The 22539-nt window shown below is 39.6% G+C and overlaps 1 protein-coding gene across 1 annotated transcript; it reads right to left on the reverse strand.

The window, feature by feature from the left end:
* Positions 1 to 179: 179 nt before the first annotated feature.
* On the reverse strand, positions 180 to 19988 carry LOC121403102 (alcohol dehydrogenase 1-like). Its single transcript, XM_041590693.1, has 9 exons — positions 19886 to 19988; positions 17584 to 17685; positions 15737 to 15878; positions 14108 to 14195; positions 10981 to 11200; positions 9563 to 9823; positions 8504 to 8639; positions 7354 to 7492; positions 180 to 312 (listed from the first exon to the last, which is right to left on the reverse strand). Exons 1-9 carry the CDS (start codon positions 19901 to 19903, stop codon positions 288 to 290), a joined length of 1131 nt encoding a protein of 376 aa, XP_041446627.1. The 5' UTR covers positions 19904 to 19988; the 3' UTR covers positions 180 to 287.
* Positions 19989 to 22539: the final 2551 nt, after the last annotated feature.

Here is a 22539-nt window from a genome sequence, read left to right on the forward strand (position 1 = left end):
TTGGTTCTAGTAATTGATGAGTGGGCAAAGTAGAAAAAATTACAACAATCCTGCATCACCTGTTTTAGCACATGTATACCACATTGTTACATATGGGGAATTTGCCCTATTTTCAGTCTATTGTGTTGTATATTTTCTTTAGATAATTTCTGTTAAAAAAGCATACACACAAGGGAAAATTAAATTGTCTTTGGCTTTATTATTTCAAGCAATACATCTGGATTCTTTGACATGAAGAAGTACATCTTAGATTATTCTGTGCTGGTAAATGCAACTTTTTCCATTGTTTAAACCAACAAGATTGTTCGAATACTGAAAACAAAGATACAACAAGATCACTAATGGTTAGTACTGCATACATTCATATTTTTTGCTATGGCATATTTAGCAAATAGTCCTGCATCTCCAGTTGTGCATAATGACCCCCCTATTGCAAAATATAGGGATATTATAAGTCATGGAAGAGTTCCATGACCCTATAAAAGCACACATTACATACTGTATGTATATATATATATATTTCCCTTACCTCCCATACGGCAGCACCATGAGATCTATTTTGGCCTTCCTGAGGTGTAAGACAAGTGGATAAAGAGTTAAAATGTTAACAGCCTATAACCCCATCTATAAGTAGGAGTAACTTGCTATGCACACTAGTGTTTTTTTGTCATACCTGCTGTAGGCAAGTGGTTGCTCTATTAACATTTTTTTTTCTTTTCTTCTAGGTGCTGTCCGGGTTCCTAGGGGGCCCGATGACCTACCCTAGGGGTAGGTTCATTCGGGAGGAACTAAGGTCTCCCTTAGGTTGTTTATATTTGTTGGAGTGTAAACCCAGGGTTTGCCCTTATCCAAGATGGCAGAGTCTGACAGCTGGAGTTCCTGCAAGAGGTGTTTAATCTTGGACTATCTTGGACTGACGCAACTGTGAATGTTCGCGTGGTTGCGCGTCTCACATTTTTTCCCGAGCGAGATCTCTCGGGATTTTGCACGAGGTAAATGTATTTATTCTGATGATGCGTATAAGGTGCGTCCTTTTGTGACTGATGCGAAAATCCAAACGCAGCCTGTGTTGAAGGTACTAGGTACCAATTTCTACCTTGGTTGCAACCTCCTGTGTAGGCTTATAGGTATAGCATCTCACCTTTGTCCTGCGCATGTCATAGTGTTAGCCATGATACTAACAGCTGTGTTTTGTCCACTTCTATTCCTGAGGATCCACCTGCTAAGATGCAGAAGAAAGCAAAGCATCTAGTTTGCAGAGCTTGTGAGGAGATGCTTCCAGATAATTATGACAAGAGATTCTGCAATTCTTTTATGGAATATTTGGCACAGAAAGACACTAATGGATTAAAGATTTCATAAGGGCCTCTATGAAGGAGATGCTGGCTGAACTTCAGTCTAGTCCTGCACGTCTGAGACCATCAATTACCAGAGTCTATCTGGCAACATGGCATTTGAGAATTCAGGGGAAGATTCTTCATCTTCTTCGGAAGAGACTTTAGCACTTCTTCCTACTGAAGCTACCCCTAAGTTAACCAAAAGGGTAAGATATACTATGAATATTTTGGATGAAGATGAGGGTCAGTCATCATCCGATAATAAGAATTCCAAAACATTTCCTGTACATTCCATCATGAAAGATTTGATGGTTAGAGAATGGAAGTGTCTGGAAAAAGCACCAACGGTCTCAAAACGGCATAAGCTTTTGTTTCAAATCCAGGAGGAGGAATTGAAATCTTGGGAGGCTCCACCGAAGGTGGATGTGGCGATAACTAGGCTATCCAAAAGAACTCTCATACCAGTGGAAGATGGTTCTGGGTTAAAAGACCCTATGGATAGGAAAGCGGAGAGCATCCTTAAAAGAACCTATTCTACAGCAGTGGTCTCATGTAAACCAGCGTTGGCTGCTTCAGGGGTTGCACGTTCCACCAGGCCCTGGTTAAGACAGTTGACTGAGGGTATCAATAACAAAGTCCCTAGAGAAGACTTATTAGATTCCTAGACCAAAATCAACATGCCGTGGATTTCTGAAGCAGTAAAGTTATCAGCCAAGTCAATGGCTTTGTCCACATCGGTCAGGAGGGCGTTGTGGCTGAGGACTTGGTTTGCGGATTTTGTGTCAAAGAATAGTCTTTGTGCCATGTCTTTCGAACCTGGACATCTCTTCAGTTCTGAATAAGATAAACTGCTTGAATGCCTATCTGGATCTAAAGAAAAGAAACTGCCTCAGGAAAATTCTTAACGACGGACCAGAAATTCTTTCTTTAGATCTAGAAGATTGTCTCCTAGGAAAGATTTTTCCTTAAGAAGGGAAGGTAAAAAAAGTAGATTCCTACACCTTTTGTTTATTTAAGATCGATTTAGCCTCCACAGCAGAGAAAGGAGATTCTAAGCCTTTCCAGAGAAAGAAGCAATCATTTTGACGCTAGAAGTCTGCTTCCTGTGGGAGGAAGACTACGTTTTTTCGGGCAGAATGAGAGGAAACTATTTCGGATCCTTGGGTCCTTCAAGTTGTAAAAGAAGGTTACCGAGTAGAATTTCATCATCTTCTTCCAAAGAGATTCTTAGTCACTCCTCTGAATTCTCTATTATAGCAGGAAGCTCTAGAGCAAGCGATTTTAGACTTTACCCATTCAAATGTTCTCGAACCAGTTCCAAAAAGAGAACAGTATCTAGGGACATATTCAAAGGTTTTTCTTGTTCCAAAGTCAAATGGGACCTTCAGAACAATCATAGACTTGCGGGTTGTCAACCGATTTATCAAGAAAAAAACCTTTTGCATGGAAACTATAAGGTCCGTCATAAACATATAAGACAAAGGCGACTACATGGCTTCTTTGGATCACAGGGATGCCTACTTGCACGTGCCAATATTCCCAGAACACAGGAGGTTCCTGCACATTGCAGTTTTCTGAGGGGAAATCAGCATTTCCAATTCAAGGTTCTGCCTTTTGGAATTACCACAGCTCCACTTGTGTTTACCAAGATAACTTTGGCAGTGTTAACAATATTAAGACAAGAAGGCATAACAATTATTCTGTACTTGGATGACTGGCTCATTTCTGCAGTTTCAGAGTCCCTCCTGCAGAAACATCTCGACAAGACATTTACCCCCAAATGTAATATTTGGCATTATCGGAGCACACATTCGCACTTTTGCGAGTATATTTGCGCTAAGCAGAATGCAATATTTTTTTTACAGATATATTACATAAGCACAAAACAGTAGCAAACGCAAAAATAAGATGAGTCGCAATGAAAGATGTTTTCACTGGAAAAAAACTAATAACCATATACCTTTACCACATATAAAAAAAATGCTGACATATATCTTTACCACATATAACTTGACCACATTTTTAAATTACATGAAGAATAGCGAAAAAACGTACGCAATGCAAACGGTGGAATTGCTCCACGAATATCTTTCTGCAAAAGTTTTACATACACCTTCTTCTCACAACATTGATAGCAAAGTCACGTGAACACAATTACATTGCGATTAGATTGCGAATAACATTTGTACTGAACAGCGACTACAGACACGACTCGTTAAAAAACCAAGCGCAATATAAGCAATGTGCGATAAGAATTTTTATTACATTGATAGCGCAACAGCGCAATAGAGCGCAATAACAAAAGTTCGCAAAGTGGAGGGAAACGGTGGAAACAGTCGCAACTGTAGCAGAACAGTCGCAAAGCGAATTATTACATACCCACTCTCGCGCGCAAACTACTCGCAATTCGCTTTGCGAACAGTTTATGCGATTGCGCGTGATATTACATTCCCCCATAAGTCTATTACAACAACTAGGTTGGAGGATAAACTGGGAGAAGTCTACTCTTTCTCCAAAGAGAGTACTCCAGTTTCTAGGATTTGTAGTTGACTCAGTGCAGATGAAAGTCTTCTTACCCCAGGATAAGTTTGTCAGTCTGGTGGAGGAAGTTCAGAAGACGATTCGGAATCCTGTCTCATCAGTCAGAGACTTAATGAGAGTTTTAGGCATGATGACTGCTTCCATAGATGCAGTTCCTTGGGCAAGACTTCACTTGAGACCATTGCAGTCGGAGATTCTGTCCAGATGGGTTCTGAAATTACAGTCCCTCAATACTGTGATATGTCTCAATCAGGAGACGAGGTCCCGTCTGGCCTGGTGGATTCAAGAGAAGAATCTCTCCAGGGGTCTGTCCTTTCAGCAGGTGGAGTGGGCGTTGTTTGATGACGGATGCTTCGCAGAAAGGTTGGGGTGCCCACACAGGCAGTTTTACAGCACAGGGGGCATGGAATCTGATGATAGCATCTATGTCTTCCAACTACAGGGAATTGAGAGAGGTCCACATGGCAATCGTGGAGTTTCAACACCTGTTAAAAGGCAGACATCTGAAGATTTTGTCTGACAACTCTATGACAGTGTCTTATTTAAACAAACAAGGGGGAACCAGATGGCAAATTTTGAGTCTGGAGACAAACAAGATTCTGTCATGGGCAGAAGCTCATTCCCGTATAATGGCTGTTCATATAAGGGGGAGCGACGTGTTAGCAGATCTCCTGAGCCGGAACAGGGTGATTCCAGGAGAATGGTCACTCGATCAACAAATATTGGAGTTCATAACGAAGAGGTGGGGGCTTCCTTACATAGACCTGATGGCAACCAGACAGAACCGCATGCTCAGGTTATTCTGTTCCCTCAACAGGGGGATCAGCCGAACCACTTGAATGCCATGTCGAAATCCCCTGGTTTATATCTACCCGCCAATCCAAATGTTACCCAGAGTTCTGCAGAAAATCAGGATGGAACAGGTGAATACCATCCTTATAGCTCCCTATTGGCGCAGGAGGGCCTGGTTTTCACTTCTGACGAAAATGTCCAGACGCCAGTATTGGGTGCTACCTCAGATCCCAACACTTCTGACTCAAGGGAAGTTTATGTGCCATAATCTCCAGTTGACAGCTTGGAGATTGACAGGTCCTTTTTAGAGGCGCAAGATTTGTCACCAGAGGTTATTGATATTCTCTTGTGTTGAAGAAAGAAATCCACAATAAAGCATAATCCAGAGTTTGGAGAATTTTTCGCCTTTGGTGTCTGAAACATCAGGTTTCTCGAGACCAGACTTCTGATGCTTCCTTGCTAAAGTTTTTACAGGAAGGATTCGAGAAGGGGTTGGCAGTTAACACCCTTAAAGTCCAGATTTCAGCACTATCTGCCCTCCTGAACAGAAGTCTTTCATCATCTCCTTTATTCAAGAGGTTCATCAGAGCCATTTCTAAGCTCAGACCTAGAGTCTGTCGTCCCTTTTCTAGATGGAATCTTCCATTGGTGGTGGAGAAGTTATTCTAGAGTCCTTTTGAACCTCTTCAGGACTGTGCTATAAAGTGTCTATCCTTTAAAGCCTTGTTTCTTTTAGCTATTACTTCAGCCAAGAGAATTGGGGAGATACAGTCTCTTTCGATTCAAGAACCCTATTTATTTTTCCTACCAGACAGGGTGATATTAAGACCACTGCAATCTTTTAGACCTAAGATAGGGTCTTTTTCCAACCAGAATCAGGAATTGGTTCTTCCATATTTTCAGGAATCACAAGAGAATTTTACACGTCTACAGCTTTTGGATGTGGTCTCAAAGCTTCAAAATCTTTGTTGGTAAGATGGATTAAGAATACTATTCACATGGCATATATAAAAGGAGACCTTATTCCTCCTCTGGGGATCAAAGCGCATTCGACAAGGAAATTGTCTACTTCATGGGCTGAGGCAGCTGATGTTTCCATGGATCATATGTACAATGGCTACATGGAGTAATCCAAACACCTTTATTCACCACTATAGAGTGGATGTTCTAGCCTCTCAGGAACCTTCCTTTTGGTAGTAAGGTGCTCCAGAAGGCAGTGTGACCGGATACCCGCCCTATATTACTCGCTAAGTCTCATGGTGCTGCCGTATGGGACGTAAGGGAATGAGTACATTTATACTTACCGTAATTTACTTTTCCCTTAGTCCCTTCGGCAGCAATACTCCCTCCCTATTAAAATTTGAAGCATGTATTTGTGTGGTTACTTTTAAGTGTACCATTTTTAGTGTGCATAGCAAGTTATTCCTACTTATAGGTAGGTTACAGGCTGTTAACATTTTAACTCTTTATCCACTTGTCCAACATGGCAGGAAGGCCAAAATAGATCTCATGGTGCTGCCGAAGAGACTAAGGGAAAAGTAAATTACGGTAAGTATAAATTTACTCAATATATATAATACATTTTGAAATACAAAATTTGACATTGTTTTCCTGAACTGTTATAGCACAAAAGAAGTTTTCATGCAAACATAATAAAATACAGAGTTGGAATTCTAAGAGGGTTATTTACTCAACCTTGAATTTTACTCGTCTGGCTTTTTTGGAGGGCAAAAACTTGAATTTTTTGTAAAAAATAAAAATAACTTTTCGTGATTTATTATACCCCATGCTGCGAAAAGACTGAATCCAAACATCTGCTATCTCAGAGCTTTCGAGGTCCTGTATAAGTCAAAGGGAGAGGCACCTATCTCAATTTGAAGTTATCTTGGTTTGCACTGGGTTTAGCCCAACAAATTCTGGGTTTTTGAGCAAAAACCTGAAAAAAATGGCGCAATTTGGGGAAAATAGTCAGAAAAAATTATTTGGGTTTTTGTTTGATTTTATCTGTTTTCCTGAATTCGAGTTTTTAAATTAATAAATAAGGTCAAATCGGGCATGGTCGTTTGGTCACGTTTTAAAAAAAAAAAAAAAAAATTAGATAAATTCGGAGTTTAGTAAAAGAAAACCCTAATATGTACGCATGTTGTTAGCCCGAAACATGTAGTGATATGGAGGCCTATTTAGCAGCAGTCTCATTTTAGTGGTTTTTGAGGTTTTTGAAACCACAAATAAACTCACTTTCTCTAAAACTGCAAATGTACAAACGGAAAATAATGCTGAACGATCTGAAATTTTTTTTATTAATATGGTCCAATAGGATCAGAGCAGCTGCCATTGACTTGTATAGGACCTTGACAGCTTTTACTTGGCAAATGTTTGTATTTTTTTGTGGTTTTTACACTGGAAAAAGCCTGAATTTTTAGAGTTTAAAAAGAAGGAAAAATCACAAATTTTTTGGAAAAAAACAGAAATTCAATTGTCAGTTAATCGGCCCCTTAGATTAGAGATTCCATGTGTGTGCATGGAAGAATTTCAAGCCTATGAGCAAGATATATGTCAAGATATATGCAGTGTTAGATTCTGATCGCTTGCATCAAGATAACATCAACATGATCAGTTCTGTGCATGTGTAATACAATGCAAATTTTAGCAGTAACTAAAGTTATAAAAAAATACTTTTTACCTTTTGCCAGAATGTAAAAGATCAAACCCTTCATTAATTTTATCTAATGGTAATCGATGTGTCACCAGCTTTTCCAGGTCGAATTTCTTTGCCATAGAGTCTGAAACCAGTTGTGGAACAGAATCCTTACTCTTCCAGCCTAGAAAACACAGTGTGAGAAAATAATATGTTTCCTTTTTATTGAATGTATAAAAGAAGCAACCAATTGTAAAGGCAAAATCAAGAAAGATAAAAACAGTCGACAATACAAAATGTTTGTGACTGGTTCAGAATGACTTTAGAGAAATTCTCATTGAGTGCTAATATCCTTATTTTTCCCATTAGGTTTGATTTTCTCTGCTAAAAGGAACAGTAACATCAAAAAATAAGTGTTTTAAAGTAATAAAATATAATGCAGTGTTGCCTTGTCTAGTTCATATAAACAAGCTGCTGAGTAGCAATAACAGAAATTGAAAAAAAGGCTATATGGCACAGGTTAAATAGTGGATAAGAGATAACACCATTATGTTCTAGAGTTTATCTGCTATCTGCTGTGTAACCTGAACCTTTTCACCTTTGAATGGCTGCCCCCATTGCTACACAGCAGCTTATTTATATAAACAATAGTAGTGTTTCTGAAGGACTCTGTTCACTTCATTGGAGCCTTTATTTAGATGATATTTTAAATTGCACAATATACAAAAATAATTTGTATTTCATTCATTGGAATTCATAACACAAAAAGAAGCAGGCACCTTTTTGTGAAAGTTGTCATCAAGACAAAGCTTTTCATTGACCTAAATCTCATGTATGCACCTGAAAGGAGGACCAGATGCATGAACCCAAACCAAGGCTACGTGAGATTATAGATAGTGAGGAGCCAGGGGGAATGTGAGCAGTGGAAAAGAAGTGCAGTACATGGAATGATTGTTGTGCTGGGGCATAAATGGGGGTGGCAAGCAAGGTTGATATTACTAGTACAAGTGTTACAGATTAAGAGTGCGGGAACTTTTGTCAAAGGTAGCAAACTCAAACACTGAATGGTACAAATGCTCCAAAGGCACTATGTTCAGAACCAATTCAATTGACTTTGACTTTTTAAAAACACATATTTGTTACAGATCAGTATTGGACATTGCAAATTGTAAACAGACAATAAAATTGGCTATACCTCCAAAGACAGAGCCTTTCAGTGTGCGCCCACTCAGCAGGATCATTGGATCAAAGGTAATGGTTGATTCAGGTGCAGACACTCCAACTATAACTGTGGTGCCATATGCAAAGTGACTTGAGTTCAGGGCAGCTAGCTGGGAAAGGAATTACGAAGAGTAGAGTATAAAAATGCCTACATGTAGTTTCTTGCTTTTTTGTGTTGATTAATATACATGGGACCTTTCATATTGCTTACTTTGCCAAAGTAAAACGACACTTCACCTACAGACTAGTGTTACCAGCCATCAGGACGTTCAATAAAACTTCAGCAATTTTTTAAATAAGAGTGTCACTACTATACAGGTATGGGACCTGTTATCCAGAATGCTTGGTACATGGGGTATTCTGGATAAGGAATCTTTTTGTAAAAAAAAAAGATCCCCATACCTTAAGCCTACTAAAAAATCATTCAAATATTAAGTAAACCCAATGGGATTGTTTTGCCTGCTATAATGACTTTATCTTAGTTGAGGTCAAGTAAATGGTATTGTTTTACAGAGAAAAATAAATTACTTTTTTAAAAATTAGAATTATTTGCTTAAAATGGAGTCTGTGGGAGATGACCATCCTGTAATTCAGAGCTTTATTAATAGTGGGTTTCTGGATAATGGATCCCATGCCTGTATTACACAAAGTAGCACCTAGTTATATTCCTGGGGCTGTGAGTTGCGAAGTCAGTATAGATAAGTGAGTATAGATGAGTCTTTTTCTGGCACTAATGCAATGTTCAGTGGGTTCTATCAAAATGGGTAGGTTGAATATCTCTTCTCGCTTAATAATAATCAGCAGCACAAGTTGTGCAACATATTTTTTTTGGTAGTATAAAATATTAATTTCTATTGGTAAAATATATTTTTTGGGGCTAGCAGCTCAACCATAGACTCCAAGAACACTGTGCCATAAATGTGTGCAAACACTACTGTAGCTGCATTTAAAATCCCCAACTGATAATTAGAATTTGTTTTTAATGCAAGTATTAAACATAAATTAGGATTAGAGATTTAGCCTAACTACATACCATGGTCTCAATGTGGCCAACACATTCAAATGCATAGTCTACGCCACCTCCAGTCTGCTCCAGAATCACTTGTGCTACTGGCTTGTCATAATCCTTGGGGTTTATACACTCAGTGGCTCCTAGTTCCTTTGCTATGTTAAATTTGTCAGGATTGACATCTACTCCAATGATGCGACCAGCCCCAGCTATCTTACAACCCATAATGACAGCAAGCCCTATACCTCCCAAGCCAAAAATGGCACATGTAGATCCTGGGTGCACCTGTACAAAAACATAGAAGTATATGTATAAGTATATTATAAGATTAGTTAATTTGCACACCTTTGAATTTATTCAGCTCTTACATATCCTATCTATTGCCTGACACCCACAACTACACTGCATACTCAAGGCAATATTAAGTAAATACGTGTATGCAAAATGATGCTTTCACTTGTTAAGACAATGTCCTTTTTATACAATATATATATAAAGTACTGTTGCCCTGCACTGGTAAATTTTGTGTATTTGCTTCAGAAACACAACTATAATTTATACAAACAAACTGCGGTGTCGCCATGGGGGCAGCCATTCAAGCACAGGATACACAGTAGATAGTTCTGAAGAAACCCATTGTATAATAAAGAGCTTATCTGTTAACTGCTGTATATTCTGTGACTTTTCTCCTGTTTCAGCTTCAGTGACTGCCCCCCATGGCTACACAGCAGCTTGTTTATATAAACTATAGTTGTGTTTCTGAAGCAAATACAGCAGTTTTACCAGTGCAGGGCAACTGTATATTATATTGGCATTCCTTTAAAACACTTTCATTTTTTGGTGTTACTGTTCCTGTAAGCAAAACCAAATCTGAACCCTTGAAGAAGAATAAATCAAATCACTGGTAGGTGCCAATTTGTTAGGCACCACTTCCCCCAGTGCCTATAATCGCTAGTCATAAGTAAACATTTTGTTTGGCGATAGGCAGTTGTGTCCATTAACCAAACAACTAGGGGAACTCAGAAAATACCACTAGGTCTAGTATAGAGTTAGTTTCATAACTTTTGCACAATTACATTAGGGTTCATTGGTGCTTGCTGAATGTTGCTGGCAGCATACATGGCTCAAAAACTTCCATTTGCATCCATTCCAGTGCTCTGCCATGAGGGGTCATTTCATAACAGAAGAACAAAGTGCAACAAGGGATTCAAAGCTGAGCACACACTCACACTATACACAAAGGTACTTGCACTCATACATTCTCTAAGCAACTTGCAGCAAGCAATGCACCAGTTCTGTCTTCTCTGATGAGTTACATGTATGAACAGTAACCCTGAAATTACTGCCCCCCACGCCATCTCCTGTCAAATGATATTTCAATTCATGTAGCTGATAGGAGCAGCTCTAATTGCAAGCACAGAACACTACAAATAAATATTTACCTTTGCAGTATTTAATGCAGACCCATATCCAGTGGAGAAACCACATCCAATGAGACATGTATTATCCAGAGATGCACCACTATCAATCTTAGTAACTGCCATTTCCTCAACTACTGTGTATTCAGTAAAGGTGCTGGTGTTCACAAAGTGGTAGATTTGTTTCCCTCTGCAGGTAAATCTGGTGGTGCCATCAGACATGACTCCTACAGATTTTTTTAATCTGTTATAATGCAAACATTTGAAACAAAGTTGAGGAAGGAGAAAATGTAAAATGCAGGAGCTCCAGCAAGAGCAGTTTTGACAACAATGTATTTAAATTCACACATACATGTGTTATCCTATGTATGGTTACAATGCTCTTAACAATCATTTTATAATATACTGTAAATAACTCTATTACTTCATTAGAAAATGTAGTGATATCTGATACTCTAGGTTTAGTGAGGTTCAGTTTGGGCCCATGGCTCATCAGGTAGAAATATGTTGACAGAGAAATACATTTTACTGTTCTGGCTGCCTCTCATTGAACTGAATTAATATTTGCCTTGTACTTTATACCTGTGTGGGGTCAGCTGTCTGGAATTACACAGCCCTTTAAACCTGCCGTTGTTCATATATAATGTGCAGGGCTCCCTTTGATTCTGTGCATGTTATTTTTAACCAGCACAAATTGTTAAACACAATCATACTTATTTACAGGATCAATATTTTGCTCTTAGACCCTGTTACTAAATATGGTCCTATGTCCTTTTCTTTGCATGTGCCCAGTTTCTTATTTTTTCCTGTACTACATTCCCCTACCATCCCATCACCATCCACCCAACCTTCACTTTTTTTTAACCTAATCATAAACGGGATTCTGTAAAAATTCAGTAGGTAGTGGAGTGGGGTAAACCAAAGCAAACAATAATGATGGAGGGGGGCATTAACAAAAATATCATTCTTCAAAAAAACAGTATGTAGGGTGACCTTTGGACTGTGCCCTCAATCTACCAATCCAAGCCCCCACAAGGGGCAGCCCCACTGTCTGGGAAGCAGTGGTCTAGACGTTTTGTTCACTACAGACTAAATGGACTTTGTGAAACATCCTATAAAATTGGTTTTCCTTGAATACACTCCTCTTTAGCAGGAACAGAAACATCACACGTGTTGTGTAGAGTGCTTCAGAGAAGTATGATTGGTGGTGGTTGCAACCTTAAAATATGTTCTTTCAAAATAAGTATTCAAGATGGTATAGTCACTAATCGTAAGTCAGGATTTTTTTGGTTTTAAGTTAGAACAAAGATGTGGATGATTCTTTAATCAACATGCTAATCTACTATCCTCCTATCCCACAATTGTATTTACATTACATTTTGAGGTACATTAAATTACCACTGTGCAGATAACCACACTGCAGAATGGATTCCTGCTAACAAAACAGAGAGAAAAACAAACACGGAATAGTTTCAGTTTTGTAGTTTTTCCTGTTTAGGTCAAGAAATAACAAAAACCATAGTTTTTTCATTATTATAATAAGGAAAAATACTGTTCATCCTATTCACTGAAATCATGTTGGACAATGAGGTATGCTGCCCATTAACAGTGGTCTTACTTCTCCTGGAGGAGTTTTCAGGCCTCGTTTGCAAAGCCGTTTGGCCAATTTTTTTCACTCTGCATGCTGTGTGGCACAGCCTTTGGATCCAGTGTTGACTGTGGTATGGAATAATCTAGCGCAGGATCCAAGAGAGGCAGAAGAATGGGAGGCACATAGGCATCCGCTCAACCACAATCTACCTAGTCATTCATAAATGCAAGGTAGGTATTTTCTTCCAGAGTTCAGTGTAGAGCACAGCAGAAGTGCTCCTAGAATGAGTACTAAGGGCACCCTTGGGTCAAGAATAACCCCTTACATGTTGCCTAACATGATGAATATTTACCCTAGGAGTAGCTGAAGAATCAGTCCCGATTATTTCATGTCCCAGTGCCTTAAGTGTCATACATTAATATCTGGGAATGTTACACCAAAGTCACACCATCATCTAATGCCCACTTCCTGGCGGCAAAATCACTCAATAAGTTAATTGAGAGAAAAATAAACAAAATATTCAGAATGCTAGCTTCCAATTCAGTCTGATAAGTGAAAAAAACTATTTGCTGCCTAACCCCATAAAGGCAACCCAATTGTTCTCTGCCTTTCTGTATTTAAAATGCAATCAAACAAATAAACCACTTGCTCCAACCTCTTTCTGTTATTCAACTGCCCTTGTAATAAAAGGACATTTTAAAGTTGGGATGGAATCTTTTTTTATATATATCGAGTATGTGTAGCAGGCCACGGACAGGCAGAGCAAAAGAAATGGCAAATGTAAGATATATAGCAGCCTTACACATTTCATGCACTGGGGCACTTAATCATAGGATCCAGAATCCCTTTTTTCATTTGTATAACTCTTTATGTGTGATTTTACATATAATTGTATCATTGACCATAAAGTATTTTAACCAATAAGAAGCTTAGCTATTTTTTAAACAAACATAGCCATAACCATAGTTTCTCCCACCACTGAGCTACTCAAGATATCAAAACATTTGCAAATGACAGGGTCCAAAGACAATCAACTTTATATTTATGGTTTCATGCGTGAATGTGATATATATGACAATGAAGTTACAGGGCTCCCACCTTTTAATAGTTCAAATGATCTAATAATAATAGTGGAGGTCAAAAGGATTTGGATACCATTAAATATAAAAAACCATGAAAACCTCTAATATAAAACTTTGCAGGTTACAGTTGTCGAGCTCCTATAGAAGTCAATGAGAGCTGGGCTGATCCTATTGGACTGTTTAAATAGATTCAGAATTTTAAAGGTTTTGGGATTTTTTTTTCATTAGGAATCGTCTGGAAAATCAAATTTTAGAGGTATTAGAGGTATTCATATTTTTAGCGCACCGTTCAGCATTATTTTTATGTTCGTATGTAAATGCCATGACATTCGTGGTTTTAGAGAAAATTAGTTCAGTCGTGGTTTCAAAAACCCCTAAAACCACTAAAATCGACCTTTAATAAATAGGCCATTAAAAGTTAATTTAAAGGTGAACATAGCCTTTAAGTATACATAGGCATAAGACTACTGTTGCTTACTTGGCGGCAATGCAGATATTACTCCTTGAATCTTTGCAACACATACACTGTCCACACTGTGGTACAAAAAGTGGGATGACTCTGTCCCCTAGAGAAAGAAAACATATCATAATACATATGTAGAGTAAAAGTAGAGCAATAATCTGCACACTTTGGGCCTATTTATTATGCTGTGTAAAATGAATCTTGGCAAAAAGCGGTGTAAAAAGCTGTGCAAAATAAATGGTGAATTTATCAAGGTGTGTATGCCGTCTGAACGCCAGATTTTATGTCTTTATTATTCGCTGCTTCAGACCTCTCAAGATTCAAGTGGCAAGTAACTTCCAGTTGAAAAACCATACAGTATATAAATCTGTGATGGATGATCACCATATTTTCCATAGCATTTCCAATTGGCTGCTTACAAAATTACGTCGGATTTGTTTGCTGAGGTACACAGTTGCCAAAATTCAGTACAAAGTTTGAACATTGTTTTTTACACAGCATAATAAATAGGCCTCTTTGTGTGGTGCTACAAAGCATCAACAAGAAGCATTTGTAGTGCAACAAGTGTCCTATTGTTGGTTTGTTGTAGTGTCATGCAGCAAAATTTTGCTGCAGTCTTCTACGGTCAGAACTGCTGAAAATAGGAAGCCATAAAGGGCCCTGTGCAAAATGTGTGCAAGTGAGATTTAATCGTGTTTTAGGTTAGTATACCAGCAATAATTTAAACGTAATAATAATAATAATTTAAATGTTTTAGGTTGTAATTCACCATTATACATTTAACTTCTAGTATAAAGTAGACCTGGATATTTTAAGACAACCCACAAAATGGTCATTATTTTTTATTTGCTGTAGTCATTGAATGATTCAGATTTTTGTTTAGCATCTTTCCCGTTTACCTTACAAGCATTCCGGGGTTTGAATGAGACACTGGAAGATGAATAGAAAAGGGACTGAATATGAAGATAAGTAATTCAAAGTAACAGTAACAAATAAACTTGTAGGGGGTTATTTATCTCAATATTTTCTGCTACAAACTCCGATCAAATCTGCTCTGGTTTTTTACACTTATTTATTATTACATTTTCCCGAAAATTTGCTTTGCGGGAACACAAATCAGATTTTCACTAATTTTTCTGACTCTTTTTCATCAGATTTCGACGTTTTTTTCATAATTTTCACCCGAAAACTCTTTGGGGTATTTCTCGAAACTCAGTGCATATCAAAAAATCATTAGGACGTCTCCCATTGACTTATATACAACCTTGACAGGTCTGAGATGCCGGGTTTTGAGATTCGGAGCAATAATGTTTTGGCTGCTAGGGTAAGTGAACCCCATTTGAAAGCAGAAGGAGAAGGCATATCATTTTAGATCTATAAAAATAAAAAATGAGGATCAACTGAAAATTTACTAAAGGCTAACCAAAATGTGAACTACTTCTTTAAGAAATCAGCCCATGTATAATGAGTGTAGATGTACATTTGCTCCAGGATTGAAAATACTGATAAATATTATATATTCTGCATATTTAATGTGTAATTCTGGCTTTCCTGTTACTTTCTGATCAAGGTCCATAGTAGAACTTCACATTCAGTATTCAAAAGGATGTTATTTTGTTGGATTAAAAACATTATTTTACATACCTGGCTTAATGTGCTTAACATTTTCTCCATTGCTTTCTACAATGCCAACAGCTTCATGGCCAAGAATTATTGGGAATTTTACATTACTTAGTTTCCCCTCAACTGCATGATCATCTGACCGGCAAATACCAGTAGCAATAATCTATAATATAAAACACATATGCTATACTTACCATAGACAATATATCAAAACCAGTAAAAATACTATAGACATTTTATTGGAAAAATTGGAACCCCCCCCTAACACAATGTTAGAATAAGTCAAACAATTGACTAACTAATGACTAGGAATTGGTGCCCAGTATAGTATTGCAGCAAAATTTGCAGTTACCCATGGCAAAACTATTTGTAGAATTTTTGCCATATGGTCTGTTTCAAACAAGAAAAACCCAGACCACATTAGTATGTTTTTTTTTTACTATGAAAACGTTGGGCAATGTATTTGCTATTGCAGAGTTACAATACCTTAACTGCAATGTAATATTGCCTTCCAGATCCGAATTAGGGGTAGGCAGTAGAGGCACCTACCTAGGGCGCAAAGATGTGGGGGTGCTGGGCAGGTGCATGTCCAAGGGTCTCCTGCCTACTGCTAGTCTGTATTCCCTCCCCTCTGCCACTCTTGCCTCCCTCTTCTGTCACTCCCCTCCCTTTTGTTGCTCTTCCTCCTCCCTCTCTCCCCATCATTGCCCTCCCCCTCCATTATGGTGTATGTGGGCTTCCGTGTGCGTGTGCACAAGCAGGGTGGCGGGGTTAGCCGACCTGGTTGCCTATGGTGCCCAGTCGGCTCGGCCCGTACCTGTTGCCTTCATTGACTCCAATACTTTTTGCCTAAATGGCTCCTTTTGTGAATTTTTCCATGGTTTCCAAAATTTTCGTAGAAGTGCAATGGGTCATTTTCACTCATTGCTTGCAATAAGCAATTTTACCAGCATACATGAAAGAGTACCTTAAGAAACATGACAGGAGTAACTCCTAAAAACAAAGATGGCTTTTTAACATTGATTTTAGGAGTTGGAGCCAGGAGTACAAAGAATATAAACAGTGTAATAAATGCCACAATGCTTACAGAAGGTCTGATTACTCAAAGTAGTTAACGATAGTGTGGAAACTTTCCAGTCTTTAATTTATACAATTAATGCTCTACTTTCATATGTAAGAGAGTAACAGTGAGAATCTATGGACATTTGCTAAAAGTAATACCAAAAGGTGGTCCCTCATAGCTCTGTATTGTGTTCACTTTTATTTAACTTGTTCATTAATGACTTAAGGAAGGGTATAGTAAGTAATATATCAGTGTTTGCAGATGACACAAAACTATCCAGCCCAATTAATTCCATCCAGGATGTGGCAGCAGGATCTTGACAAACTAGCAATCTAATCTGGGCAGCTAAGTGGTAGATTCAATGTTGATAAATGTAAAGTCATGCACCTGGGATGTAAAAATATGCAAGCCATATATACCCTTAATGGACTGCACTAGGCACATCTATAATGGAAAATGACCTTGGAGTCCTTGCCAATAATAAACTTGGCTGTGGGAAGCAATGCCAGTCAGCATCTTCAAGTGCAAACAAGGTATTGAGCTGCATTAAAAGGGGCATAGATTCAAGGGAGGAGGAGGTTATTCTCGCACAGTACAGATTGCTGGTACGGTCCCATCTAGAATATGCCATGCAGTTTTGGTCTCCAGTGCTCAACTGGGACATGATTGAATTAGAGAGGGTCCAGAGAAGGCCAACTAAGCTGGTAAAAGGTATGGAAATCTTACTTTTTACGTTTTACAAATCTAAATTAAAAGTATTTTTAATAGTTGATTTTTTAATATCACAGCATGCATAGAAGCTTACCTTTATGCGGACTTCATGGGCTTTTGGGGTGGCCACTTCAATTTCCTCAATAGAGAAGGGTGCACTTTTTTCCCATATCACAGCTGCTTTGCATTTTATCACCTTTACAAATAAATTGTTATACAATATAATGTGTGTTTAATGTGTGCTTAATCTGTTACCATTTAAATGGTCAAAATTACCCTTTTTTGTGTGTGCTGGTAAGGTGTGATATACCATGGGCTCCAGATAATGTACTACCAAAAGGAGCCGATGTTTGACATTCGACAGGATTAACTATGCTATTTTATCTACTGAATGAGTTGTGTTAGCCCGATGAAGAAATGAAGTCTTCCCCATCGATGTGTAAATATATAGTGGATAATGTACCCCCTACTGTAGTTTATAAAGATATTATAAGTCACCGAGGAGTTATGTGACCATATAAAAGCACGAGGCCGCAGGCCGAGTGCTTTTATACAGGTCACATAACTCCGAGGTGACTTCTGATATCTTTATAAATTTAAGTAGGGGGTACATTATGCATTATAATCTACAGTTTTTGCATGTCTTACATCCTGGCTTTCATGTATGGTCTATAAATGCTACACTATGTTTTGTGTCTATTAACCCTATTTGTTTCCCCTGTGTGTGTTCACCTTATTTAATGTTGTTTTTTTGTGTTTGCCTGTACTCCCTTGTTTGTTACTTTTATTTGTATTGCATTTGATTTTTTTTAGTTTTACCTGCCATGAGTGAGATCATCAGCTCTGCCTTTAACGGAGCATGAGGAAAAGCAACACGAGTGAGACTGTGGACACGGAGGATGGGAGGGGCAGCTGAATATGAGAGGGAGAGAGAGATTTTGCCATGGTGGGAGGGGGAGCAAGAGACTGTGAGGAGAATGAGCTATAGGCATAGGACAACGCACTCATCAAAGGTATTTGTGCGCAGCATGTCCTAAAATGCGTTCCGTAGGAGAGGCATTATGAGTGGGTGGAGAGAAAGAGGAAACCGGAGATGGAGGGGCAGGGAGAGAGAGACCTGAAAGTAAAGTAAGAGTAACGATAGTTGAGAGGGACAGAAACAGCGCGCCTGTAAAGTAAGAGAGCTATGTGTGGAAGACAGGTGGGAGGGGGTTACGAGTGGAGAGAACGCTGCAGGGAGAGAGCAGCAGCTGCAAATGCTGTCACTTTAAGCTTATAAACGGCGCGTTCTGACGCCAGAACGCGCCGTTTATAGGGATATAATTTACAGTCTGGTCCCATAGGGAAATGACCAGACTGTAGATTATATGTGTATATAGTGGCTCAGTTTCATAAAAATAAGGGCAACTTGTTTGCTTGTTTTTGTTGAACATTTGTCAAGAGAGTTTACGTGGTGGAAAGGGAAAGAAGGATCTCTCTACCTCTCTCTCTTTCTATCCATATATAGTATATTTACCATATAGCGCAGTTACTGATACTGCTATCAGTAGCGATCAAGAATCAGAATTCTCACAGCCAAAGTGAAAACATGACTGACTGAACTTTTATTGGGTTCACTTTAGGATAGCTAGCATGATTGTAATGCAGGGTTACGCTTTGCAGTCTCAGGTCAGATCAGTAGCACTTCCTGTATGCTTTAATTACCCTTGAAACGCTACCACATCCCATAGCTTCCCTGCATTTCTGTAGCTTATCATATTTATTCTGCATGAAGGCAGGCCAAAATTACTTGTAATATTACCATGTATGCCCATTTAATGTATGGATGATGTTCTGGTCTTGCAAATCTATCACCTAGAAAAATAAGCCTCTAGGACTAATGCACCAGTTAAGGACACTTAGATTTAAGTCAACTGAAGGCAAACTGGGATCATTAGATCCCACCCACATGGTCCACTTATACACAGGCCTTATACACAGGGCGGGATGATCCCTGTCCTGGATGGAAAAAACTGTGTCTAAAATACAATCAGATATAAACTATGGCGTTGAACAAATAGTTTATGTGCCATATCACATATCAGGCAAAATGATATCAGTAAGAAAATAGATTTTCCACTCCAGGTATAGGCTCTATTTTCTTACACAAAAAGCTCCATAATACACCAATGCCATTTCTAGGATTGCCACCTTCTTTCTATATAATGTCCCATGCTGGGCAGAAATCAGTAATTGGAATAGTCCCTGTGAAAACTAACTGATTTAACTGTATTGTTAATTTACACAAATTGCAAAAGTGCACATTTTGTGTCTTTTATTTAGAAAAATATAGAGGACATATGGCAAAAACAATCTGCACGGTGGAATTCAAATTTCAATAACTGATATGCACTTACCTTTCCTGCTGTATCCATTCTCTGTGTTTTTGCAAACAATTAAAGGGAACTGAAGTGAAACGGTTTCTAAGGGTGATATGATTTGGCTCAAGACACATAAAAGTAGATATATACCCATTAATAGACCCAAAGTTAATCATTCCTAAAGACCAATGTTCTTTAGTCAAAATGAGTTCAATGAACCTTTGAGCTATCTGAACTAGACAACACAAAATTTTCTTATCCTTCACTTTTTCTGTATATATGACAATTCATTATCAGATACAATCTTTAAGGCCTATAAACAACACTAACTCTAACAGGGCAATGTACAAGCCACCATTAGTTAAAATTTTCTTGTGCAATATGATTGTGGGCAGGGTGTAAAAACCAGAGAACACTATACAATTAGGAAAATGAAGAATTCAGTTAAGAGCACTGGCTGTGCTGGCAATGTCACAGGCATATAAATTGCTACTACTGGTGGCAGCACTCAATATTCCACCAACCTACTTCTTTCACTGCTTATGAAGCTTTGTCAGAGGAGGAGGGGGTGGTACGAATCCATGAAATCTCCCTGGTGCCCCTACTGTGCACAGTTACCATATGCATTGTTACAATAAGCATGCTCAGTTGATATTATCAGACACCACAGCTGTCACATCATATACAGATATAGTGTATTGATCTGTTACCTGGGATCCCGGAGGAGGACAGCTGGTCCTAGGCGGACAGATGGCAACTGGAACTCCTCTACGGCTCCGGTCTTCACCGACGCCCTTTTGGGGGCCCCGGACTTTCTGCGGCGGAGTCAGCAAAGGAGCCAAGCGTGTTAGCCAAAAGCGAAGTATCCAGGGATCAGGCAAAGGCGTAGTCAATTACAGGCAGTGGTCGGTTTCAGGAAGCAGAGAAGCGAAGTACCAAGGGATAAGGCAAAAGCGTCGTCAAGTTCAAGCAGTGGTCGGTCCGGGCAGCGAAGGTACAAGGTCGAATTAACAGGCCAAGGGTCGAAAAAACAGGAAAGCAGGCAAACGGGACTTGAGCAGGAACTGTGGAAACAGAAGCCAGCTTGGGCAATGTGAGAAGGAAGAGGAAGGTATTTAAGGGGACAGGAACCAATCAGGAGCAGGCTGAGGAAGACAGACAGATCAGGGACCAATAGGAAGCCAGGCGCCCAAATTAGATGTCATAGCTCCTAAGTGTTTTGGTGGGAGCGTCCATTTTGGCATGCACCGGTGTTTATGCGCCGGCGCCTAAGTTGACGCGCTCCAGCGTTTATGCGCTGGCGCACTGCCGGTGTTACAGTACCCCCCCCCTTCAGGAGACCCCTCCAGGGGCTCCCAGGGCTTGTCGGGAAACCTCCTATGGAAGGTCCTCAATAATCGGGGGGCATGGGTATTGGCAGCACTCACCCACGATCTCTCCTCAGGACCAAAGCCTCTCCAGTGGACCAGGTACTGGACTCCTCCTCTGGACCTACGAGAGTCAATAATATCTTGTACCTCAAATTCCTGATGGCCATTCAGGAAAACAAGAGGAGGAGGTGATTCCAGAGAAGAAAATGCGTTCTGGACAACAGGTTTGAGCAATGATACGTGGAAAGAGCTGGAAATGTTCATGTTGGGAGGAAGGTCCAACCTCACAGACACCGGATTAATGATTTCCTTAACTTTTAAAGGACCGATGAAGCGAGGACCCAGTTTAGGACAGGACTGCTTGAGCTTGATATTCCTAGAAGAGAGCCAGACAGAGTCCCCTACCTTGAACCAGGGAGCAGGGCGACGATGTTTATCGGCAGCCACCTTCTGGCGTGAAGAAGCCTTGGCAAGGGCGGAATGAGCATCTGTCCAGATCTTCTGAAAGTTCCGAAACAAGGAGTCAGCTGCAGGAACGTCCACTTTGACAGCAGTTGGAGGAAGAGCTGAGGGAGAGAGACCATAGACACAGAAAAAGGGAGAGCAGTTTAAAGAGCTATGTTTGAGATTATTATGTGCAAACTCAGCCCAAGGAAGAAGATCAGACCAGTTATCCTGATTTTGTGAGATGAAACATCGGAGAAACTGCTCCAAAGATTGGTTCGTCCTTTCAGTCTGCCCATTACTCTGAGGATGGTAAGCCGTGGAAAAGTTCAGATGAATGTTCAGAAGTTTACAAAAAGCCCTCCAGAATCTTGAAACAAACTGAACGCCACGATCAGAGACAATGGAGGAAGGAATGCCATGCAGATGAAAAACCTCTTTGACAAAAAGCTGAGCGAGAGTGGAGGCTGTGGCAACTTCTTGAGGGGAACAAAGTGCGCCATCTTCGAGAATCTATCCACGACGACCCAAATGGTAGTCATCCCCGAAGACTTGGGTAAATCCACCACAAAGTCCATTGCAATGTCCACCCAGGGTTGGGAGGGAGTGGGTAAAGGTTGAAGAAGGCCACAAGGAAGGGAACGAGGAGTCTTCTGTTGAGCACAGGTGACACAGGAAGACTCAAACAAAGAGACATCTCGTTTCAAGGAGGGCCACCAAAAGTACCTGGATAACAAATCGAAAGTCTTGTTGACACCAGGATGCCCAGCCAACTTGGATGAATGGGCCCAGGACAGGACTTGAGGGACAGAGGAGGCAGGCACAAAGGTCTTTCCAGGAGGACATTCTGGAGGAGAGACAGAAACAGGAGCCACA

This window comes from Xenopus laevis, chromosome 1L (genome assembly GCF_017654675.1).
Source record: "Xenopus laevis strain J_2021 chromosome 1L, Xenopus_laevis_v10.1, whole genome shotgun sequence".
Taxonomy (NCBI): Eukaryota; Metazoa; Chordata; class Amphibia; order Anura; family Pipidae; genus Xenopus; species Xenopus laevis.

What these genes read in the sequence shown, in the direction of transcription:
- LOC121403102 (XM_041590693.1), bottom strand. An exon ending in TGTTAAGCACATTAAGCCAG is followed by an intron (nt 14,196 to 15,736) that starts GTATGTAAAATA and finishes TTCTTTCTCTAG; the next exon opens with GGGACAGAGTCATCCCACTT. An exon ending in TTGGCCACATTGAGACCATG is followed by an intron (nt 8,640 to 9,562) that starts GTATGTAGTTAG and finishes TTCCTTTCCCAG; the next exon opens with CTAGCTGCCCTGAACTCAAG.